A 26,909-nucleotide genomic window follows, 5' to 3' on the forward strand; every position below is an offset into this window, starting at 1 on the left:
TGCCCCCCTGAGTGCAGTAAAATAGTTTTTATTATGACAGGAACTTTAATTAAAATGTCCAAAAAATACACTACCCAAATCGCCATTCAATAGATTGCAGGCGGGCTAAGTGGGATCTCAATATCTCAGCCCAGGAAGGGTCTAGAGACTCCATTTTTGCACTCAGTTCTAAGTCTCGTGGCCCTCCATCAGAATCCAGAGTTTTGAGAAGATTGGAGAAACTTAATTTTTTGTACCGAAAAAAAAAAAAAAGACAGTGGTACCCGTGTCGTTTTTTTTGGGAGGGGGGGTCGAAATTTTGAGTTTCTCTGATCTTCTTGAAACTCTGGATTCTGATAGAGGGCCATGAGACTTAGACCTGAGTGCAAAAATTGAGTCTCTAGACCCTTCCTGAGCTGAGATATTGAGATCCCATGTAGCATTTATGCCATTATAAATATCACAATAACTCAGCTCTGGAAGGGTCTAGAGCCTCCATTTTTGCACTCAGGTCTAAGTCTCATGGCCGTCTGTCAGAATCCAGAGTTTCAAGAAGATTGGAGAAACGTATTTTTTCGCACCAAAAAAAAAAACAAAAAACGACAAGGGTACCACTGTCGTTTTTTTTTTTTTTTGGGTCGAAATTTTGAGTTGCTCTGATCTTCTTGAAACTCTGGATTCTGATAGAGGGCCAATGAGACTTAGACCTGAGTGCAAAAATGGAGGCTCTAGACCCTTCCAGAGCTGAGATATTGAGATCTCACGTAGCCCGCCTGCAATCTATTGAATGGGGATTTGGGTTTATTGTATTTTTTGGACAATTTAATTAAAGTTCCTGTATGAATGAAAACTATTTTACTGCTCTCAGGGAGGCCCCTTGAGTCTCTGGCACCAAGCGCCATCACATAGTTCCACCGTCCACGAACCCACTATTTTTATAATGGCATAAATGCTACATGGGATCTCAATATCTCAGCTCAGGAAGGGTCTAGAGACTCCATTTTTGCACTCAGGTCTAAGTATCATGGCCCTCTATCAGAGTCCAGAGTTTCAAGAAGATCAGACAAACTCAAAATTTCGACCCGAAAAAAAAATAAGTTTCTCCAATCTTCTTGACACTCTGGATTCTGATAGAGGGCCATGAGACTTAGACCTGAGTGCAAAAATGGAGTCTCTAGACCCTTCCTGAGCTGAGATATTGAGATCCCATGTAGCATTTATGCCATTATAAAAATAGTGGGTTCGTGGGATCTCAATATCTCAGCTCTGGAAGGGTCTAGCCTCCATTTTTGCGCTCAGATCTAAGTCTCATGGCCCTCTGTCAGAATCCAGAGTTTCAAGAAGATCAGAGAAACTTTTTTTTTTTTGCACCGAAAAAGTCGACAGGGCCCTGTCGTTCTTTTCGTGTAGAATTTTTGAGTTTTCCTGTTGAGTTACTGTGTAAGAGGAGAAATAGACTCAGCCCCAACACTGTGAAACAGCTTTTATTTCTAAAACAAAAATAATTAAAAACTTTGTCACCTTTCTGTCATTCCGACAGTTACAGATACAAGCACTATCACTGCCAAGTGTCATACATTTAAAAACAGATGATCCATCAGACAATGTTCTTATTCATTATGTGTGTGTGTGTATGTACAGAGAGAGAGAGAGAGTAGGCCTACATTAAATCTTATTGAATCATATAAGCTTAAAGTATATTTTATTGTCACACTTTAATGGGGAAATGAATTTATTAAATGAACAAATCAAACACAAACATGTAAGGTTTTTATTTGTACACATAACATTGAAACACTGTAGTGAGTTGTGGTTGCTTCATCTGTCAGAGCTTCTTGCTGCTTTATTTTAAATAAGCACCAGATGGCGCTGTTCTCGACACTCTCGAAGCTTTGAATCTTTTCCCGGAACAGTCAGGGGAAAGCCTCATTGCTTCATGAAGCTTCATTTCCCCATCCCTACCTTGCAGACCTGAGATATTGAGATCCCTCGTATGCCATTATAAAAATAGTGGGTTCATGGATGGTGGAATTATGGGATGGCGCTTGGTGCCACAGACTCAAGGTGCCCCCCTGAGTGCAGTAAAATAGTTTTTATTATGACAGGAACTTTAATTAAAATTTCCAAAAAATACACTACCCAAATCGCCATTCAATAGATTGCAGGCGGACTAAGTGGGATCTGGAATCTCTTCCAGAGCTGAGATATTGACATCCCACATAGCATTTATGCCATTATAAATATCTCAATATCTCAGCCCTAGAAGGGTCTAGAGCCTCCATTTTTGCACTCAGGTCTAAGTCTCATGGCCCTCTTTTAGAATCCAGAGTTTCAAGAAGATTGGAAAAACAAAAAACGACCGGGGTACCACTGTCGATTTTTTTTTTCGGGTCAAAATTTTGAGTTGCTCTGATCTTCTTGAAACTCTGGATTCTGATAGAGGGCCAATTAGACTTAGACCTGAGTGCAAAAATGGAGGCTCTAGACCCTTCCAGTGCTGAGATATTGAGATATTTATAATGGCATAAATGCTATGTGGGATGTCCATTCTAATGGACAGACACATTTAAAAAAATCCTGATTTAAAACATGCAATTCTACAGTCGATTTTTAACTTTAATTAATAAGTTCAATCTTTCTATTTTACATACAAACTTTGAAATACTGGCAAAAATATATACAAAATGTAAATACACCTTAGAAAATGTTGCTTGCTTCTGTGTTTACATTGAAGAGAAGCATGGCAGCACTTCACTCCAGAGTTTTTTTTATCTATAATTACTACATGCAGAGCTTTACTGGCATTTGATTTGATGACAAATGTCCAATCTCATGGACTGCAGGCTTTAAACTAGGTGAAATGCTCCAGAAGTTTAAAAAAGGGGACTGACATGTGATGTCCATTTTAATGGACACAGGGTCTGAATTGGTTAATTTTTCACAACGAAAAAAAACACAAAAAAACCGACAGTGGTACCCCTGCCGTTTTTTTTTTTGGGGGGGGGGGGGGGGGGGGTCGAAATTTTGAGTTTCTCTGATCTTCTTGAATCTCTGGATTCTGAGTGCAGTAAAATAGTTCATTTTATCAAGGAACTTTAATTAAAATGTCCAAAAAATACACTACCCAAATCCCCATTCAATAGCTTGCAGGCGGGCTAAGTGGGATCTCAATATCTCAGCTCAGGAAGGGTCTAGAGACTCTAGAGAGATTTTTGCACTCAGGTCTAAGTCTCAGGGCCCTCTATCAGAATCTAGCGTTTCAAGAAGATCAGAGAAACTTTTTTTTTTTGCACCGAAAACGTCAACAGGGCGTTCCAGAGCTGAGATATTGAGATCCCACTTAGCATTTATGCCATTATAAAAATAGTGGGTTCGTGGGATCTCAATATCTCAGCTCTGGAAGGGTCTGGCGCCTCCATTTTTGCACTCAGGTCTAAGTCTCATGGCCCTCTATCAGAATCCAGAGTTTCAAGAAGATCAGAGAAACTTTTTTTTTTGCAGACCCTTCCAGAGCTTTAGACCCTAGACCCTTCTGGAGCATAACTACGTGAAATGCTCCAGAAGTTAAAAAAAGGGGGCTGACATGTGATGTCCATTGTAATGGACACAGGGTCTGAATGGGAACGGCTTTCTTCTAAACAAAACTTAATGAAGTGGTCAAAATCATGTCTGACCCACTCAATGTCTCACGATATATTGCGCATCCATCTTACTCATGCTGTTCACTTTTCATAATCAACATTATAAAAAAGAAACATTATAATATTTTAACAAATATTAAACTAAATGAGCTTATTTAATGGCTAAAACACGTATAGTAGGCTTAGACTCTATATTTGCTTAGACTCTATATTTGCGGGACATTAAGTTAAATTCTGAATTTTGCACACATACGTTGAAAAGGCATTTGTTAGTAAAACATAACTAAAGTTCGCAGATAATTGTGCGTGCGTTTATTAACCATTATGATACTAAAATCATAATAAAGTATATGTACAAAAATCAGATGAGCCCAGAAAATAAACACAACGTGTTTAATTAAGAAAACGTTAAGCATTTTCCTCCCATAGAAAACATAATAAGAACGCTTAATTTGCCTTAATACAGATTAGAATGTCCCCTGATTATGTCGAAATAACAAGATAGCCTAAGTTTTCTTTTTTTTTCTTCACCATGCGGATCAGGACTTCCATAGAATACAGCCTGAATATAATTGCTTCCAGAAATTATTTTTGGGGGTGCGGGGAGCTTTGGTCTTTCTTGGGGGCTTTCATTCTAGCCCCTCTCTAGCGCCACCCATGCATATGACTATCCATTAACGGGCATTTATTCATAAATATTCAACATTTTGATCAATGCATTATGCATTAATGCATTATATATGGCATTATGCATCGTAGAACTTTATGTAGGCCTACACATTTAGAAACAGATATTGGGTTCTGCCCAAAGTCAAGCAAACAGAAAAGTAATGTAAAAGTAACGAGTAATGTAAAAAGTTACTTTCCATATGTAAATGGAACAGGTACTTTTTTTTAAAAGAAGTAACAAGTAACGAAGAAATGTAGAAAATAGCGATTTGTCTTTCAGATGTAGTGAAGTTAAAGTAAATTGTTTCCAGAAAAAAAGTAAAGAACAGATACTCAAAAACTGTAAAGTACAGTACTTAAGTAAATGTACTTTGTTACTGTCCACCTCTGATTTTCTGACACCTCCTCTGACGCTCATATTTTTTATCACAACTAACATATCGTTATTAGTTAAAAAAAAAAATATGAACAGTTAAAAAAATTATTAATCTCACACATCTCACGTGACCTTGAACTTATTTTTAAATAAGAGAGAAAGTCCAATTAAATGCTAGGGCAGGGAAAGTTTTGTGACACTTTTTTCTCTCTCAGTGTGACATGCTCACCCTGTCCTCTGGGTGGCGTTACAGTCGACCCTTCCGTCAGATAGATGATAACTGAGCAGGCCAGCTCTCTCAGATCTGGATAAGAGAAAATAATGGACACAGGACTGTCTCATCTAGGGCAGTGGATGATGGAAGAGAAAACACATATATTACCACTAGTGTCACAGCTGAAGGTTTTACTGGCACACGGCTGTATGGATTGATGTTCTCTGCACAAGGCCAGTCTGTCCACTGCATCCTTCTCAAGGCTCATATGCGCTTTCATATAAACAAAGGCTTTTCCACACAATTTTACAGTAATTTAAACTTTTTCTTATTGTGTATAGGCCTTGGCTAGTTGTCACAGTTTACTTCACGGAATGTTTCTCAGAACATATTTATTTATTTGATGTAGGCCTATCTTTAAAGTCTTGGCATTGATCCTAACAGTGAATGTCTCACATGGGAAAATCAGACACACATTGTCACATTATGGAGTAATTAGCCAGCCTTAGAAAACTATAAAGGGATAGTTCACCTAAAAATAAAAAGTCAGTCAAGTGTTATTCTAATACCGTAGTTTTTTGGACTACAAATGGGAAAAAAAAAGATAAATGATAAATCTCAAGCCGCACGTTGTGTTCTGACAGGCCATCTCCATCCTCACCTCAGCCTTGAACTCAGCAAGGTCAGAAGATCACGGCGTCCTGTTGTCATGATCCTGTCGGCTCTCACCTTGCCTGTCCAGATGGCCTTCTGGGGAAGAGTGAAACATGGTGCGCTGTATATTTAGAGTTGAATAAACAAAAAAAAAAAGTGTTTTCTTTCAGAGAAAATGCTGATTCATCCTAACTAACAGGGACCTCACTCAGAACTTTGCTTAACGTCGTGGGACTCGTGGCAAAGTTTTCTGGTCTAGTTATCAAATTATCTTTGTTCATTGAACATAAAACACATTTGCACTTTGAAAACGGTTTTCAAAAGGTGCAGTTTCCAGGCCCCCAATCCGCCGTTATCATGTAAATGAAAGGCCAAAACACATAAAAAGATTTCAGTTTTTAGTTGAAAAATAGTAGTGTAAACCACCCCTTAGTTTCCTCTTTTAATATTTATTGTTCACTTCCAACAATTCCTATTTCCACAAAATATTAAAGGAGCATTTCACCCATTGCAACATTAATCTTTATTGAAAGTGGGTCATATATGTAGTCGAAATGTAAAAGAATTTTTAATTTGCTGCCCTCTTGACCGAGAAAAGACAGAAAATAAACAAGGGGCGCATTTGTATGAAAGACTACAGGTCCCACAATGCACCGCATTGCACAGCTCTGCAAGCCACACCCACTAATCCGGAACAGCGCAAACAGAGAATTCACTCTAACATTATTAAAAGTTATTGTTCAACAACACATTAATAAAGTATATAACAACATGATAAAAATATTTACAGATGGAACAAAAGACCCCATAACAGGTAGAGCAGCTGCAGCAGTGTATATCCCTCAGGACAGATATTTAAAATATCAAAAAGAGTAACAGATCATACATCTGTTTTTACAACAGAACTGATAGCTATATCATTAGCGTTACAATGGATAAAAGAAAGGCAGCCTAATTGTAGTGTGATATGTACAGACTCACAATCAGCTCTGCAAAGTTTATAGAGTGGAACTTCTGTAACAAGACAAGATATTTTAAATGAAATATTGCAGAAGTTATTTAACATAAAACACTTAGGCATAAGAGTGAGTTTTTTGTGGGTGCCAGCACATGTCGGAGTAAAGGGGAACGAGGAAGCCGATAAACTGGCAAAGGAGGCGTTGAAAGATCCTAAGCATGATGCTCAGGATCTTTCAACGCCTCCTTTGAGCTTAGCAAGACCAGCAAGACCAGAACTCAGCAAGTAAGCAGAAATTAAGGGGCTGATTGGGACTGAAGTGATAAAGAGGTGGCAGAGGATATGGGACAATGAATTAAGGGTATAGTATAGTATACAAAGTAATGTGGGGGTGTTAAGAACAAACGTTAATAACAGGAAAAAGGATGTGATAATGACAAGATTACGTATTGGACATACAGCAGTGAATCAAAGTTTACATAAAATAGGAAAACATGAAAGTGGTAATTGCGATAAATGTGGATATCCAGAAACAGTAAAACATATATTACTAGAATGTGTAGCATACAGAAGAGAAAGGCTTGAATTAATTCAGTCATTAAATGATAGGGGTGTAAGAAATTATACACTTAAGGAATTATTAGAAGGAACAAATTATACAATACACGAAAAGTTTTCAAATTTTTAAATGACACAGAACTGGTAAGAGTTTTTTTTTTTCCCCCATCAAGTGTATTCTATCAAGTAGTGCTCCATACTCCAATCCAGTAGGTGGTGGACACCTTAAATGCACCTTAAAGTTGGTTTGCCAACTGCCATTTAAACAACAGAAGAAGAAGAAGAAGAAGAAGAAGGCTAACGTTAGCTGTCACCAGAGTTTGAAATTCATTTCACACAAAATGTCTAGTTGGCTGTGGTGAGCAGGACGATCGAGGGGCCGCGCGAGGCCGGTGGCGTGAGTGATAATGAAAGACACCTGTGAGGCACGCGCCGGTCTCGCGTCTCTCTTGTATGGTAGTCAATGGCGAGAGACAACAAATATTTTGTTCTCGTTTGAATTGTGCCCTGAATTACACATATGTTGTTTGTCAATTTAAAAGATACATTTTAAAGTAAAGAAAGTAGCAGTTTGGTGTAAAACCGTTGAGGTATAAGACGTGAAAATATGTAATTACAAAGACTACAAACCCCAAAGGCGCACATTTTCTCTCAATGAATGAAGCTAACTTTACTAAGGCTAATGTCTGTCATTCTTTCTATAGTCTTACGTTATAATCGTAACGTTACGCCGTCATGCCTGAGTGTTTTGTACCAGACTGCACACAAGAGCAGCGGATCTCACTCGTTGTTTCGCTTCTCGGGAGATGTAGTTCATTGAGCAATTTTCACATAAAACTAAATGTTACTCTTCTGTTTTATGACAAACTGGGCCATTTTTGACTCAGAGTAGTCTATAGTCTGTAGTCTATACAGATTTTAATGAAATATGACTTCCTGCTTATCGTGACGCAAAATGACGATTTTTACGTCATGATAAGCAGGAAGTAAAACACTTAAATCCTTATTTCTCCCATCTCAGGGGAAAATAAGGGAATAAACCCTGCCCATTCATAAATATGACTGGGTTTCTAAAGATACAAAGCTTTACAAATGTTTTTCATTCTCAAATAACGAATGACTTAAACTAACAAAAACGACATTGTGAATAATATTTGTTTAATGTTATTAATTAATTGTACTATTTTTTTATGCTGCAAAAAGGATGTTACCATGGCAATACCATAATAACCCCATTGTACTTGGTGCCTAACAATTCTCCTATTCCCTATTCTTTTCATTTGTAAGAATTTGATGGCATTCTGCATTGGAGTGCATGAGGCAACAGTTAAAGGTTTATATGCTTAAGCAATAAAGTGCTAACAGACATTCATTCATTCAGAAAAAAAATTGAGGAACAAAGGAAAGGGTCCACAAAGGATGGTCGAAACAACATTTTATTAGAAAAGAAAAGCATTAGAAACACTTTGCACCCGTTCAGAGCCAGCACGTTGGAATATGTCGTATTTAAGACGCTGCAGCGACCGCATGAGTTTCATCTTCAGCACAATGATTCAGTTACACCATGAAATGCACAATACACAAATCTGCAGATGTAGATATCTCAATGACATAATCAACACCAGATATATCTATTATGTAATTCATATCTACAATATCTACCTCATGAAAAAAATAGCATGTCATCATTATTCACGAGAGCATTAAAAAAAACCCTCAATTATGATCGATGGTACACGCTCTCCACCTCTCCAGTGGCATGGAGAACATTTTCATTGTCTTTACTGAATAGCAGACAATTAAGGATGTATTTTTGTTGAATATTCATTCTCTTTAATTATAAAACACAACCTCATATGATGTGAAGAGGGTTGGAATGTAATGCTCTGAAAACCGAACCATCCATCAAGTCTCTCATAAAGCTAATGAGATCTGGTGCACCTGCGCTTCTGCTCACCTTCCTGCACACATGAACGGGACGTGGTGACCGTGAGGGGATGAAAGTTTGTGAGATAATGATGCTACTCAAGAGCATTTAGAGTGAGCTGAAAGGCCGGTCTGTAACTGCACCCTCACTTGAATTTAATTTGGTAGGCCTATAAGCATTAAACTGCATTAACAAGCATATTGCATGATCACACAGGGTTGAAATATATGCACGAGATGTAAAATAATACTGTTTATACCATATCTCATTAATGGTTTACATTTTTATTTGTGCTCTCACTGGAAGCACCAGCTTGATTTGCTCATTGTAGCCGACCAATGCAAGATTTATGTGTAAATACTGTTCTTAAGAGGTCAACGTTAAGTATGACCAGGTTAGTTCTAGATAGTAAATGCCATTTTATTCCATTTTTTTTTTTCCGGTATGCAGAATAGTGTTAGTTTACAGTTTTTTAGTAAAACTTTAAATGCTTCTGGGGGGTTTCCACAAGTGCAGTTGTGATGAATGGAAATGCTAACAGACAGCTTTCTCTAGGTATTATAGATTTCCTTGACTGTAATGCCTGATAAAGGCTACTAATATAGTGAATAAAAACAAATACCAACATACTGTTGTCCATAAAGTCTCATAAAAATACCTTGTATGTTTGAATAAATAAATACTTTATCTAAAAAAAAAAAATAATAATAAAAAATCACAGCACCACTCCTTTAATACAATTTTTTTTTTTTTTTTTACACATAATTAGTTTAGGCTCAACAACAAAGGGGATACATTAGATGGCTAAACACTGTTAAAGCTGAGGCAATCTTCTGATCATGTAGAGTGACGGCTGAACCACCCATTCATGCATGTCAAACAATGACAACAAACAATGTTGATTTAAACGTATGCAGATTTTTGTTGGTTAGCTGGTTTAGAATCAACCTCTACTACCAATTTTTTTAGAGATTAGTGGTTGGGTCATAGTTGACATTTGGGCGGGAGTTTTTTCTTGTCAGCCTTCGATCAGCCATCTCTGTTTACATCAAGTAGCCTACAAGCAAGCTGGCAATAAATGAGATCGGTAACACTTTACAATAAGGCTGAATTTATTAACCTTACTGTAGTTAATGTAGGCCCTAAAGTAAGATCAAATGTAGGACAGTTTCTTCGCAACATTTCATAAACGAACCCTTTATGCCAAAAAGCTTGTTGTTTATAAGGAGAAATTCTTAGATGATTGCATAATACTTTCATGTTTAACAGACAATTTCAGTTTTTCCTACTGATACGGTATGTTTACGAGCTACTTAATTTGTTGTATTTAATTAAAAATTAATATAAATTAAGCTAGATTTATAACAGTTATCTAAAACTATTAAAATCATTTTCATTCAGTAAAAAAAAGTTTAAAGGGATACTCCACTTTTTTTTGGACATTTTAACTCCCCCAGAGTTAAACATTTGAGTTTTACCATTTTCAAATCCATTCAGCCGATTTTCTGATATTTAGAAGTATATCAGTAACCAGACCGTTTCTGGTCTTATTGACTTCCATAGTAGGAAAAAAATATACTATGGAAGTCAATGAGACCAGAAGCGGTCTGTTATATTCTTCTAAATATCAGAAAAACGTCTGAATACATCTGAAAACGGTAAAACCCAACTGTTTAACCTCTGGGGGAGTGGTAAAATGAGCCTATTTCCAAAAAAAGTGGAGTATCCCTTTAAATGAAGGCTTATGATAACAACTAAAACTGAAAAAAAAAATACAAAACAAAAAAGTACTAAATATAAAAACAAAATATAAAATTATTAATAAATACTACAGTAATATATAAATAACACTGATTAATACATGCTGTGAAAACATTTGTTGTGCATATTGCATTAACTAATGTTAACAAATTTACCCTTTTCATAAAGTGTTACTTGTAGATAATTTTTGAGGCTAATATAATACAAAGATAAATGTAAAGACATTGCCAAAGCTTTGTGTACAGAAGAAGTTGAGATTCTTCCATAATTAAAAGAAAGCCTTGCACAAACTGCTATTAATGTCCAGCACAAGTACAAAATAAATATAATAAATTAGTAAAAAGGTCAAAACATTAACATGTACATCAGAGGAGTTACATACTGCATATTGCTACATTGACAAACAGCTTTAAAATACTATTCATTAAAAATTAAATGAATAAATGTGCAAACATTCTTACAGGACGGTGGTTATAAGTGATGCATGTGATATGACTGCCCTCCATTTGATGCATTCTGTTCATATTGGACATCCCAAGACGACATTCACTCTCACTACCAAATGTTCCCGTTAACGTGATGTTGGCGTCTGTAGAATAGTGAATGTGGTTTCGTTCTCGTTCCCCTCATGCCAGGCTCTCTGACACCTACTGCGAGTCACAGATGGCCCCATAATGACTGGAATTGCTAGAGGATCAGTCTAATTCATTTGCAGCCAAATTTTCTGGTTGGGGTGCAGCCCTTTAGGGGAAATGGTGTGCTTATCTGACTGCACGGACCACCGGCAATGTCCCCTGATAATACAACCCCACTGTATTCTATATCCAGACACACACCAGTGGAAGTGGAAACTTTTTCTTAATTAGCTTTTGTGTATGTCCACCATATTGGATCCCTTTATGTACCTTTAAAACGGGGGTATGACTGGATATATATCTTGATAGTACATGTACTTTTCCAAGATGTCCTTTCAATGTGTGCATTTTCATCTAACGATGTACTAAGTTTGGAAAAGTTTTTCCTTTGCGCTTTTCACGTTGTCAAAACGATCACCATTGATGAAAACGATAAAAAGTGATGCATTATGCGCTCAGGCCAGTAGTTGGCGATGTCACTTTAGACTGCGCCTATAGACTGAACACGTAATATGCATGCGCATGAAGTCATCGTTTTCACAAATTCACGTTTTTTTGTAGTTTACACAGACAATAACTGTATAGTTTTAAAAAAAAATGTACTTTGAAACCCGTTTCAAGTTTGCGTTGTCAGGTCCCCAAAACACTGTTGTTGTGTTGACGTTTTTTTTTTTTTTTCCATTATGCTTTTTAGTTGAAAATGGTGTACCCTCAGATGCAAAATAAATGTTTTAACTTTTAAATATGTTGCTAAAATTGTCCCTGTCAGATATTTCGCAACATTTGTGATTATGAATGCACCCTACATGGCCAAAAGTATGTTGACAAGCCTTTCTAATTCCCCCCATTTGGCCAGGCCCAAACAGATTAGTCCGCCCCCAACCACAACAGTGTTTACACGTTTCTATGAAATAAACCTTATTTTTAGTTGTGTCACAACATTAAACTATAGTATTAGGCATTTAAACATTAAACACCCCTAAATCACCACTAAATTTGAATATGATGCATTCCAGATGATGCACATCTTGGCAAGGTAACGTTCTAAAGCATGTTGGAGTTCATTTCCTTTCATTCTCATATCTAAGACCATTTCGAGAACTGACTGCTTCACTTATTTCCACGGGGCAAGACCTCATTCTGTCTATCAATTAAGTTAAAGATTGCCTGAACAACACCAAAGGAGTTGCCAATTAGCATTGTGGATGCTATAAGCAAGACAATAGAAGATTCCATCATTCAACCAGCTTGAAGTTCAACATGAGGGCCTGAAGCCATCCACATCAAAGAGCCATCCGTCTGAGCAGCTTGCTAAAGAGTGTATGGCTTATTAGCTGAGTACAATAGAACATTCATAAAGATTCACATGAAAATCAACTCCCGAGTTGCTCAAAATCTTTGAAAGCTACTAATGGAAGAAGAAGAATGCATAGAGTTTACACCTGCAAGCTGGCATAAAACGGTCTAAATCGTTCTATTATACAGGTATGGCCATCAAATACCAACCCGCCCCATAAGGCAATAGTGACCTTCAGAATAATGCCTGTTCATGACCCACTAGTACTACACCAATGGCTTCAGACTAAATGGTGAGAAAAATAAGGCTGATCACACTAGAGCCGATGAATAACTGTTTTCTATAATTGTGTGCTACTTAAATTTCTTTTGTGGAAACTGTGGATTTTTTTGTCTTTACTGTCTCTTTTGATCGATTTAAATCATCCTTGCTGAATAAAAGTGTTCAAAAATCTATTGACCCAAACCTTTTAAGTGTATATTTGATACAGAAGGAAGTGCCACAAAAACTGGTGCTAAAACCAAAACATGAGTAAAAGAGTGAACTAGACATCAATTTTCCTTTTTTGACATGTACTGTACTAATGGAGGCACACACAATGATGGCTTAAATATACTGCCATTTTGGAGCCAAATAATTTGTTTAAAGACTGACTTAGCAATCAAACCGAGCATGAAAACTGCTTAATTGTTATGAACACATTGACACAAGCGCTTATTTTTGCAATTCTGTAACGTCTCCCTGTGTAATGCTATGTCCCTTCTGACACTTCAGATGAACCTGGTGGAGATGCCTGGTTATATTGAGGTCAGAGTTTCTATTATTATGACTGGAAGTCACGATATCCCAGTTTGGAGACTGCGTATGATGGGTCTATATTTTTAATGGAGGGACAGATACTGGCATCTAATGAGGAGACACGAGTTATGCCGAAAACGAAAAGTGATGAAAGATTCCTTAACCCTATGAAACAAGCACATAGAAACATGTTGGCAGAATGTACATTCTTTCCACCTAAATGACTTCCACACATCTGGATAGGGGAGTAATTAACATATTCGTAAAGGCTAAAACCTGAGTTATTCAAAAAAGTTCATTAGAAAGACCACAACAATAAACACTGAAAAAGTAATTTGTGTACCATTGACATTTATATTATTTGGATGACTATAGCTACTCTATATTTTCATGAGATGTATATCCTGTATGTATATCAATATATTAGCAGTTATTTCATATATGACGATTTTCTGTGTTCTGGTAGGTAAGTTTCAGCGCGGCTTGATATTGCACGCAGGACTCTGTCAAAAGCACAACTGTCTCGGCTAGTGATCGATAGCATTTGGCGATATGTTAGTTGAAAAAAAGAAAACAGTCGACAACTTGTTTGTCAACCAGAAAAAACACTTTTCTCCATTAGAGAACCGAAACATCCATGTATCCGGATTTCTCTTGCATTTTGAATCATTTGCTATTTGTCTCTTGTGTGTTACCGTTCGGGGGTGGTTGAAGTCCGCAGAGACGAGCTGAAAAAAACAATACTCGACACTCGCTGTGACCGTCTCCACTCGTTTTCCATTTCCTCCTGTTTTCCGAAAATGACAGTGGGACGTCCTGCCCGCAATGATACAGGCTGCCCCGCACGGGGTCACAAGAGATCTTCGTAGTCGAGGAGTTTTGAGTGCTGCCGGGTTTTCCAAAGTCGAAACAGGCGGAAGTCGAAGTACATCTCAATCATTTCTTTGCCTAAAGGAGTGGAATAGAGAGGAAATATGAGTGTGGAATACATTTGGCGAATAATTCAATATGAGCATGTCTCTCTATGATGAACAGACACTTCCATATAGATTCTCTCAGGCGGTAATTGGAAAACAGCATGCAGAGAGAGACAATATAGATAAAGAGAGATGACAGAAGTGGTAAAGAATAAAGAGTGGAAATTGAGAGCATGATTCCATCCACCTATTTTTATCCGGACTTTTTGATATCACATAAAAAATGTTGGATGGAAACGGCAAGATGCGCATACATTCTAAAAATGTGCATAAAAAACCTGCATGCGCTCAATTGAGTCGGATATTTTTTCTGATAAGAAAACATGCGCATAAACTACGCTAGAAACACATTTCCAGAATAAATTCCCCCATGTGCAGCTAGCGGACCAATCTCGAGTCGTTGCACAGCATCTGAAATGCTGTTTTGGTCATTCTGAAATGCCTGAGCAAAGTCTGTCGTTAAAATGGTTCGGTATAATGACCCCCCCAGAACTGTCTTATACGACTGCGTTCCAAAACAGCAGATCCGAAGGCAAGATAACATGACCGCCTTTATTATGTCGCGTCTGCACACTCTGACACTTCAGTAATTTTATATATACAAAAAAGTTTTATATACAGTGGCTTCACCTTAGCCTGGCTAACGCCAGACCACATATCATTGAGAATGAAACGTGGTCTAGAAATCACATGTTCATTTTCACGTATTTGAGGCATGGTTTGCGAATGCCCAGAGCCGTATTATTGGGTACTATGAATGTCTATCAAATGCGCCTGTACGTCTATGCTCCCTCCCCGTTCTGTGATTGGTTCCCCATTTCAGGGGAAAATTTGGTTCATGGTATCCAGAATAAAATCGCGCTGCGGCAAGGCAGCATGGGGAAACCCAGGCTAGCTTCTCCTACTTTTCTTAGTGATATTTAGCACCAGTTTAATAGGAAGTGTCGTTTTATTCGACTCATTGGATGGAAACGGTGCTTTATTCGCAAATGTTTTATGCGACATTCCAATTTTGCACATAAGTTAAATTCGCAACTTTGAATAGAAACATAGCTATTGAAAGAGAGGGGTGGCGTGGCCGGCCCAGGACAGGACAGGTAAAAAAAATATGTGTAAACTGAATTTACAGTATTATGAAAAGCATGTCAATGAAGATAAACATTAAAGACATAGTTCACCCAAAAAGGGAAAATCTGTCTTCATACCATTCCAAACCGTTTATACAGGTAATGTACAACATGACATGAGGGTAAGCAAATGACAAAATAGCTATACAATAGTTATTTTATGAAAAAAAGTACACGTGTACACGTTTCGACAGACATGAAGATTTCATATTTTTGGGTGAAAAATCCCTTTAAATAACATGCTCATCCACTGTATATCAATATGTTTCCTCCATTAAATGGATAGTTCACCCTAAAACAAAAATTAGCCCATGATTACACACCTTGAAGTCATCCTATGTGTATATAACATTCTTCTTTGACGCCTTTCGTGGTTCAAACAAACAGGGCTGGTCAACCGCGTTCGTCATTATGTTGTGCGTCAAGTTCAAGTCTTTCGCCGTAAATCGTTGCGTACGACCGTTTGCCGGAAGCTAGTTATTTTAGTCGATAAAGTTTTTACCATGGATTTATACCAACTCTTTGCTTTGCTTCAGAAGGCCTACATTAACCCCTCTGAGCTGTTTGGGACACTTTTATGATGGATAGACCCACATGTTTGGACTTCAAAAAAAAAAATTGTGCTCATTCACTCCCATTATAAAGCTTGGAAGAGCCAGGACATTTTTTTTTTTTTAAATAACTCCGATTGTATTCGTCTAAAAGAAGAATGTTATGTACTGTACACCTAGCTAGAATGACTTCAGGGTGAGTAAATCATGGATCCACTAGATTTTTAAATCATGCCAGAAAGAGTCTGTTTGTGTGTTAATCCGTGTAGGAGTGTGAGCGTAAGCACATTTCAGCAGTTTCATGCAGACGGTCTCACCCTGAGCAGAGAGCTCCAGCGGTGACTCAAACTTGACAGAATAAGGCCTCATCAGGTTCTTCAGTTTCTGGAACAGCTGTTGGCACATGATAAGCCAAGACATTAATAATCCCCCTTTTTTTCCTCCCACTCACACAGCTCTCTCACGCTCTCCTTCACTCGCTCTTTGACTCGAGGAGGTTAGTTAGGGATAATGGCAGTCTCTCTCTTTATGGCCCTGGATAAATCTCATACGGGCGACAGGAAGGGCAAACAGGAACCTTTAAAAGAACCCAGTCAAGATCTTAAGATCCATGCACTGCTCCGAGAGCCCAGACGGAGATTAAAGATGAATTTACAGACACAGATTTTCTTTTCCGGCTCACACTGAGAACGTGACCATAACGCTAAGGAGGACGCCACAAGCAAATGGTGCAAGGTACAGAGAGCTCTCGTTTGGGATCAACATACATAGATATGCTCTTCCGAAGGCCAGATTCTGTTGGCGGAGAACCCAGCATGCGTTCACGAACTCACACACACATTACCCGGGTGTCAACCACAAGCACGTACGCAAACGCAATTCTCAGGAACGGTGGCGCCTTTTGCGCAATGACGCATGGCGAATGAGATTTAGGTCGAACCCGTCTCCATAGAAACGAGACGGTACATTAGGTTCCAAGGGTGGCATGAATGTGTCATTGGGGCGTGATCTCCGGGCTCCCGTCATATAACACCAAACAGACGGAATGAGCTGAAAGTCAAGGCCGACCCTAGAGGACAGACGCAGACTTGCGTTCTATTCACAACTCCAACAGTTAGAGAGTTTCAGATCAGATGTTAGCGATCACAGCAAGTCTGCGTGATGCATATACTATCGTTTAAAAGTTTGGAGTTGGTAAGATAGTCTCTTACACTCGTCAAGGCTGCATTTATATGATCAATTAATATTGTGACATATTAGAATTTAAAATAACTGTTTTTTGTTTTAATATATTTTCAAATATAATTTATTCCAGTGATGTCAAGGCAATGATCCTTCAGAAATCATTCTAATATGCCGATTTGGTGCTCAATAAAAATGTCTTATTATAATCAGTGTTATTTTAGTTTTTATTAATACATTGATTTGTCTTTATTTTTTATTTTCAGTTTTCATTTAATTTTAGTTACAGTTTTAGTAATTTTGTCACTTAAAAAAGTCTGTATAGTTCTTATTCATTTTAGTTAAGTACTTTTATTAAAGTAAAAGAAAATGAGAAATGAGGGCTTGGCAACTAGTTAAATATAAATATAAAATATATTTCAGCTAATATTTATTTAATGTAATGATTTTTTTATTTTAATGGTTTAAGTTTTAATTTTAATTATTGATAATAACCCTGATTTTTAATGTTGAAAACTGTTTGGCTGCAAAATATTTTTGTGGAAACTGATACATTTTTTTCAGGAATATTTTACGAATAGAAAGATCAAAATAACAGCATTTATTTGAAATAGAAATCTTATGCATTATTATTAAAGTCTTTACTGTCACTTTTGACCAATTTAATAGGTCCTTCCTGAATAAAAGTATTCAATTCTTTCAAAAAACAAAAACTAAAAAAACTAAAAAAAAAACTAACAGATAACAAATTTTTCAACATTCAAAATTGGGTTTATTCGTTGCATTGCAGAAGATAAAATTAAGTGTTTCCAGAAACTAAAGTGAATTCAGAAATAGTAAAAACACTTCCACAAATTACAATAAATGGACAATTACAGACTGTTAATGCTTAAACACAGCTCTAGATCTTTAAAAGATACTGGACAGGAAAGAGTTATTTTTTGTTACATAACTGAGGGGAAAAGGCTGTCAGGCATGATGGTGACAGACAGAGAGGTGTTAAATACAAAAATGGAGAGATGGAGTTGGTGCATGTTTGTGTCTTAAGAGATAAGAGCTGAACATGGCCAAGGCAGGCCCCAGAGGGACCATTTCTAAATATAAAGCAGAAACTCAAGGCACAAGCATTACGTCCACGTTACACCACAGACTTGCTGGTTCAGAACTTGACGTACCTTCTCTCCATTCGGATTGCCCAGGACATAGCAGCCCATGATGTGGATCAGGTTTGGCTCTGGATTCACTTTACTCATAAACCGGCTTAGTCGTTTCCAAAACCTGGATGTACACCACAAACAAACAAGCAAATCCCTCTTATAATAGTTCTGTCATTGAAGGAATATTCTGACAGAAAGAAATGTGTGGATCTCACTAACTGGCTCATGTCTTCTTCTTTCTCGACCTTGGCAAAAGTGGCCACTTTATTCTTCAGCAAGTACAGGTGTCCTGGGCCGCCCTGAGACAGAAAATGACACATTTGAAACCTTACATTAACATCAAACTCAAAGAAATAGGAGATCAGTACTATCCTCTGAACTGACAGAGTGAACCAGTGAATTTCTGTCCGTCTGAACACACAACATCAAACTGAAGAGACAGTTGGGCAGTATTATTCCTCCAGACACTGCTGATTCGCTCTGATGCACTTGCAGTCTCATTTCCTGTCATTTTGTGTGTGTTTGTTGGCCTAGTTTTTCTCTTACCTGACAGAAGATCATCATGCGCCAGATCTTTGAGCCCTTCCTGTAGGCTGTCAGCCTCTTCTCAATCTCCTCTGCACAAAAAACAAACACACTATCAGGATGACCAGCACTGCTAGTGTATCATTTACATGCAATATCATAAGTTGACAATGTCTAAGGCTTTAAAAATGTTCTCTTATTGGGGAGAGGTCATGGCAATGTTTATGAAACCAGATCTGACCCTAGGATTCGACTTTATCCCTGGTTTTACTTTAAATGTAAAAGTCACCGTTCTGTCATCTTATTCAATATATAACAACTTGGACATCAAGGCAAAATTTTCTTGCATTGCTGGAATATTGATTTTCCTGCAAACCCTTAAATTAAAATGATCAAGTTTTATTATGGACACTTTCATAATAATAATAATTCATAATTATTTAATCTCACTTTGTCTGAAAATTAATCGAACTTAATCAACTTCATTGCTGTTGTGATTTAATGTTATTTTATGTTTGAAATAATTTTAGAGTTCTATGCTATTTATTTATAGCACGTTGAGTCATTCTTATGGTTTTGAAAGTGCTTTATGAATAAAATTTTAGTTGTTTTGATCATTATAATGATTTATTTTATTCCTGAGGTTTACCTTTTATAACATAATAAATATAATATAATATAATATAATATAGTAATATATTATGTATAATGTATTATAATTATATTACATTATTTTAAATTATAATGTGATATAATATAATGTAATATAATATAATTTAATACTATGTTAAATTATATTTTATTACATTATGTAATATGATATAATATAATATAATATAATATATAACAACATAATTTCCGTATTATTATATTATATTTCCATTTCATCTTAAATATTAGTTTACAATAAGGTTTTATTTGTTAACATAAATCAACATGAACTTACAATGAAAAACATTTCTAACACATTTATTAATCTTAGTTTGTTTTAATTTCAACCTTTACCAATACATAATTAAAATCAAAGGTTGTATCTGTTAATATTATTAAATGGACCTGAGGTAACACAAACTAACAATGTACTTTTATTAAATAATATTAACAAATATTAATAAATATTGTAAAATAACTAAGAACGAGCGATACATTTGTTATTGTTAAATGAGGTTAACCAATAGGACCTTACGTTTTATATTTTATATTTATATGTTGCATGCACAAACAAATAGACAAAGATCAACAATATAATTAACATGATTGTTCAAATTCAGAGTTTCATTTATGATTTATCAGTGACTGTGTGTGAGTCCTACACTGTAATATAACAGTCAATAAAAAATATTGCTGCTTCTCTGATCCAGTGTCATTTATCAGGAATCCAATTGTTTTTGTGTTCCTCATGCTGGCTGGTGCAAAAATCAATACAGAACGCACCGTCATTCCACACTGAAACCACCAGGCAAGGGGTAAAGTGATCAAATACACAAAAAAGTACACAAACACACAATAAACAATCAACACATGAAGCTACATACCCAGAATATCATCAAACGTGGCATGCTCATGATCCTGGAGATAAATAATAAAAGCAATCAATACAAATACACAGATAAGACTGAATGACATTGCAGGACTGATTGTAAAGGGAAAATGTTCTTTGTATAATGCTTAATTTCACGAATCACTAATATGCACTCGTCCGGTCTAGATAACATCACTGGCTCCTGCTTTTCTTTGTGCAGTTGAGGACGTGGTGTCGTTTGCTCTTCACTTGTTTGTCTAAAGACTCTGGACAGTATTTTGTGACATGTCCAGCTATATCTCATCCTTTACCTTGTCTTTATTGCACAGGGCATTATCCATCCGTAACCTTTAAATTGATATCTAGTGTTTTTGACATAAAAACTTGATGTCACGTGTAATATTTTGATGATATGTCATGTCATACTAAGTGATGCAGAGTAAACACAGGTTTGACTTACATAGAGTATGGGTATAATAGAAGGATCCTCCTTTCGAATAATATTGGGAACATATTCTGCTTTGGGCACTTTCGATGAGATCAGCTAAAAGATACAAAATCACAAAAATGAAAAGGATCTTTATATTTGATTTTTAATGAAATGTATTTAAAGGAAAAGTTCAGCCAAAAATGAAAATTTCCATATTATCTAATTCAAGACCATCCAAGCTGTATATGACTTTCTTTACTTAGCCAAAGAGAAATTAAGGTTTTGAAGGAAAACTTTCCATGATTTAATATACAAGTGAATGGTGCTCAACGTAGATCATTTTTTAGCAGGCCAAAATCCACATTTAGGCAGGTTCAAAGGACTCCACATGACCCCAGCGAAGAATAAGGTGAAATGATGAGTCATTTTTAGCAAATATAAAGGCCATTTCAGACCAAATGAATCAAGCCTCAAGTCAAAGGATATGTAAACTGACACATGTAGAGGGTGCAGGCTGTGGAGCTCAAACTAAACTTTCAGCTGTAATGCCATTCTGCATTGAACAAGAATAGGACACAGGAGAAAGCTCAAAACTTACATTTAAAGCTGCAGTCTGTAGCTTTTTGGGGGTTAAAAGTTACATCCAAAATACTGTAAAATTACTGTAATTTAATTACTTTTCCATTGAAAATGTAAAGTAAGGGATTACTCTTCATTTATCTGTAATTTAATTACAGTTACTTCTGATGTAATTGAGGTAAATACTGTGTAGATCAATCCGGTCTCACAGCGATTCGTATGCATTTTATGAGGTGTCTAAAATGTACGACCGCACTCTTACAAATTCGTATGAATTATTGTAAAATATGTATGAAAAATGTGTGAAATGTCAGTAATTAGTAATGTTGAAAGTAATTAGTAATTAAAAGTAATTAAATACTTTTTAAAGAGAGTAATTAGTTCTAGTAATCTAATTACACTGTTGAAGAGGTAATTAGTAACTAGTAATTAATTACTTTTTTAGAGTAACTTACCCAACAATGACATACTTTACAAGTTGAAAAAAGTAATCTGAGTACATAACAACCTATAATGCATTACTTGCCCCAACACTGGTCAATTTCAGAGAGAAAAAAAAAAGGAAATTCTATATTTTTTTAACTACAAATGCTCACCTTGGTCCAGCTCCACAAAACACGTTCAAAGATTACTTTTTTCAACTTGTAAAGTAACTCATTATTTTAAAATCTACAACAAAATATCTTTTTTCTAACTTGCATTACATTTCCAATAAGTAAGTTACTTTGTTTTCCCATTTATAGACTGACAGCTCTCTATAAGTTCACGACCTCTCACGTGATGTATGCACATGTGGAAGGTTACACATAACATAGGCGCCATTGTTTACAATAGAAGTTTACATCCAGGATACACTCACAAACAAACCATTTTTAACAATAAAATAAAAAAATGTAAACAATTATTTCTGTTTATGTCACCTTCCCAACTTGCATACACGTGAGAGGTCATAAACTCAACTATCTTGTGAACTTCCTTTGCAGCATTTTTTTTTTCTTCTGAAAATGACAGATTGTTTGGCTATAACACCCTTATTCAGCTGGGGTCATGTGGAGCCCTTTAAAGCTGCCTGAATATGGATTTTGGACCGTTCCCTTGCATTAGAAGGAAAAAACTATATATTTTTAATAAAAACTAAATTACAATAAAATAAAAAAAAACAATAATGTGTACCATAATTTTAGGAGGGATGAAGTCATCCCCCTCACATGCCAGTCTCTCCATCTCTCTCTCCTCCTCCCAGTCCATGTCTTCACATCCGCCCTCGTCTGGAGTACAGCAAGTGGTCTGCAGATCGCCACCTGTGGCACCACACAACACAGCAGAGATGGACAGTTCAATGCTGGACACAGGCAAAGCAGAATAAACACAAAGATGACAAGAGAAGAATGAGAAGATGAGAATAGAGGTGGAGAAAGAGAAAGGTCAGAAGAACATTAACGGACAGAAGAACAGAAATGGCAAGACCAGATAAAAAGACAAAGCTAAGATAGATGCAGTAAATATATATATATATATATATATATATATATATATATTTTTTTTTTTTTTTTTTTTTTTGTTATTTTTTATTTAATTTTTTTATATGGACTGCAGTAATTTAGGTGTGAACCTTCACTCTTAGTTTTGTTTCCATGTTAGGAGTCATATTCTGAAAAAAGAAAAAGTTCACCAAAAAATGTTATTCCAAACCTTTATGCTGTTATATTTTTATGTGGAACATATAAAGAGAATTTTTAAGGACATCCCACAGAAAGATAATAGTGAACACTGCTGTCAAGCTCCAAAACAACATCAAAAACAAACCCCCCAAAAGGATTTTTGTTTTTAACTTTTACATCATAAAAGTATTTCATGTGACATTATCTATATTTCATATTGCTTAACATTTCAAGTCAAGTAAAATTTCAAGTAAAATTGTAAATATTGAAAAACAAAATAAGACAAATATTATATGAAAAAAACTTAGAAATGTTGCAACTGAATGAAAAAAATAAGTTTAAATAAAACATAAACTGTATTAATAAATAAAAATGTACTGGAAAGCTGTATATAGAAAGTAAAAAGTACAATAGAAGTACAAAAAACAAAGTATCAATAAAAATAATTTATAAATACTATAATAGTAAATAATACTAAAATAACTCTGGTCTGAATTCATAACTTTGTGTGAACAGATCAAAATTCCTTCATTTTCCACCAAAAAGTTAACAAATTGTGGGTTTGAAATGACATGAGGATGAGAAAATTATGACAGTATTTCCATTTTTGGGTGAACTATCCCTTTAAAAGCCAAAACGGCAAGAAATGTAAGATGATTTTCAGGAATATACTGTGAAAGCCTCTTCACACCAAGTATGATTAAAAATATAAAACATTTCAATCCTGAATCACTTGTTTGACTGCAGTCCATTTAAATATACAGTACACCTAGAGTTACAAATATACAACTGTAAATGACTGACAGTAATGTCAGTAGTATGAAAGACAGTACAAGGGAAAGAAAAAACTCCATTAGAAAACCAGCATGACAGAACACCAGGCAGCTAGAGAGATAAAATGGACAGAGAAAAGCAAACAAACAAATATTACAACTTTTAAGTCAAATGTTTGCAATCGTTCATCAGGCTCCCCAAAGACACAGGTGTAAAGAATGATGACACAAATAAGTCCAAAGACAAATTACACGCAGAATTAACATGCTGACACAGAATTCTAGTGTGCACACACACATACAACTCCAGAGTTCAGACGCTCCAGGCAGTACATATACTCACAGAGAGAGAAAGAGAGGAGCACATATTCGGGACAGAACCACGCTCAAGGGAAGACAGACAAACAGGATCAGCATCAAGAGCAGGGGAGGCACGTCACTGCGAGACTGTGTATGTGTGGGTTATAGAAGTGTTCCATAGGGTCTGCAAAAACTTCCAAGATGGCTTCTGAGGATTTTTCTGTGCACTAACATTCAAAAGTTTGGTGTCAGTAAGATTCTTTTTAAGAAATAATACCTTCTAGCCTGACTTCGTTATACTCATATTCTAGTCAGAATGTGAGTCTGAAACTGCTCCATAGAGTGCCGAAGTTACGACGTCACTTTGTAGGCCAAAACGCGGAAGTGAGTTAGCATTTTAGCACGCCCGGTTCCCTCGCTCTAAAGTCTATGGGATTTTTTAATGGGTTTTTGCTAAATCGCCTGAAATAAGGTCTGTGGAGAACAAAGCCTCTAAATATTTTCACGTTTTGATTTATGATATAAAACACACAGTTATAACCTGCTTGTGTTTTTTTAAACTTTATTGTGTAACTTGTATATATTAGAACTTGTAAAGATTATCTTGGTAGACAAAACAGGGTCACAACTCTTTGTTAAACACAGATCTTATTTTTTTTTTTCGATTTTCCAAAAGTCTATGGGGAAAATGCATAGCTTTTCGATCGAGGGAACACATGCGCCGCTAGCTTCCGTGTTGTCCAACAAATAAAAGTGTTGTCATCACTTCGGCACTCTACAGGGCTTTGCTTATGAGAAAAAAAAAACACCAACTCTACACTTAATTGGATAGACCTACAACCAATCAGAGCAACGCAATAAGTGTTTTTTTTATGAGCTACGTTTTTTTTTTATGAACTACACATAGTTGTTAAAGGGATACTCCACTTTTTCAGAAAATCGGCTCAATGGATTTGAAAACGGTAAAACTAAACTGTTTAACTCTGGGGGAGTTGTGGAGTGTCCCTTTAACAGTACTCAACCGCACGCTTGCTGGAAGAAGTAGTAAAATAATGAGTGTTGCTTCTTACTTGGTTCTCCATGAGTGCGACCAAAGGAGAAACCACAAAACAGGGTTTTTATCTTCTTAGCGACCATCGGAGTCAGCTTTGCCAAATCCCGTAGGAAGGATGGCAAACACATCTTTCCGATCGACAAAAAGGCCTTGATTGCAGTTCTCTATTTGTCTTTGAAAGGGATACTCCACTTTTTTTGGAAATAGGCTCATTTTACAACTCCCCCAGAGTTAAACATTTGAGTTTTACCGTTTTCAAATCCATTCAGCCAATTTTCTGATATTTATAAGAATATCAGTAACCAGACCGTTTCTGGTCTCATTGACTTCCATAGTAGGAAAAAAAATATACTGTGGAAGTCAATGAGACCAGAAACTGTCTGTTTACTGATATTCTTCTAAATATCAGAAAATCGGCTGAATACATCTGAAAACGGTAAAACCCAACTGTTTAACCTCTGGGGAAATTGTAAAATTAGCCTATTTCCAAAAAAAGTGGAGTATCCCTTTAAAATGAATTCGCTGTGGATTTCTTTTACAACAGATGCAATACATTCCCAATAGCAGAATCTATACATCTCAATTCTTCAGCTGCAGTCAACTTTGAGGGAAACCAGTTCAACCCAAGCGCTCTATGGTGACATAATGATTACATAACTGCAGATCATCTGTGGCCTGGTAATACTTCGCTATGCTTCTTAGACAGAGTCTGGTATGGCATAATTGGTGTGTCTGAGTCTTAATTGGTATAATTGGAGTCTGTTATGGCTTGGCTGAAGTATAAAATCATTGGTTACCCGTAAGCCAATCACCAAATGTCTGGTTATGACATGTTATTCGCCAGCTCAGCCGCATCGTACTTCCACTGTAAACACATGTATGATGCGAAAACAAAACCAGAGTGAACATGGCTGACCGAGTTTTGCTGCCTCCTTAACCTGATACTCCATTAGTGCAACCAAGGTGGACACAATCACAACTATCGCCTTGCCGGTCTTTGGCCTCCCTAGTTTCTCGTTGACGATCGTTAATAGTTGATAAATTAAGGTTCATGTAGTCGCAATGTTACATTGTGTCATGATTATCAAAATAAAACTGATTAAAAAAACGTTGTCTCCACTTCATTGATATAAGTTATCTTGAACTTTATTCGTGTTCAATCTTAAAAGACTTCTTCCAGAAACATTAAAGAAAAAAATCTTACTGATGCCAAGCATTTGAACAGTAAGTATTAACTGGTTCTGTCAAACATTTAATATAGTGATCTTGACATATGGGAACGCTAAGCATGTCAAAGTGGCATGTAGGTGTATCCGTGTATGTGTGCTTGTGTGTGTACAGGTGGACTCACTGTCTTTTGAGTCGTGTAGCGAGTCTTGTTTGACAGGGGTCGGATCGCTCCAGGATCGGTTGAAACTCTTCGCCCTGCGCTCTGCAAATGCTAGTGAATTGGAGAGATGGTCACACGCACACGCACACAACGCCCCATGATCCTCACAGACTGTGGGCTGCAGCTCATTCAGTACACTCAAACACACCAACAACCATTTGTCCTTTGCTACACTTGAATCACACACACAGAAGCAAAATCGACCAATCCTCAA

At 36.4% G+C, this 26,909-nt stretch overlaps 1 protein-coding gene across 3 annotated transcripts in view; it reads right to left on the reverse strand.

Moving 5' to 3' along the window:
- Positions 1-8,467: 8,467 nt before the first annotated feature.
- Positions 8,468-26,909, reverse strand: part of nsmfa (NMDA receptor synaptonuclear signaling and neuronal migration factor a) — a 48,975-nt gene continuing 30,533 nt past the window's right edge. For all 3 annotated transcript variants that reach the window (XM_089123565.1, XM_089123564.1, XM_089123566.1), the window contains 9 exons: positions 26,657-26,746; positions 22,691-22,818; positions 20,969-21,052; positions 20,522-20,555; positions 19,008-19,078; positions 18,681-18,760; positions 18,480-18,582; positions 16,440-16,515; positions 8,468-14,415 (listed from right to left, as the gene is read on the reverse strand). In XM_089123565.1, the coding sequence (XP_088979691.1) occupies positions 14,318-14,415; positions 16,440-16,515; positions 18,480-18,582; positions 18,681-18,760; positions 19,008-19,078; positions 20,522-20,555; positions 20,969-21,052; positions 22,691-22,818; positions 26,657-26,746 (764 nt within the window). In that variant the 3' untranslated portion in view covers positions 8,468-14,317. The remainder of the gene's footprint in view (positions 14,416-16,439; positions 16,516-18,479; positions 18,583-18,680; positions 18,761-19,007; positions 19,079-20,521; positions 20,556-20,968; positions 21,053-22,690; positions 22,819-26,656; positions 26,747-26,909) is intronic.

This window comes from Pimephales promelas, chromosome 19 (assembly GCF_988280905.1).
Source record: "Pimephales promelas chromosome 19, fPimPro1.hap1.1, whole genome shotgun sequence".
Classification (NCBI taxonomy): domain Eukaryota; kingdom Metazoa; phylum Chordata; class Actinopteri; order Cypriniformes; family Leuciscidae; genus Pimephales; species Pimephales promelas.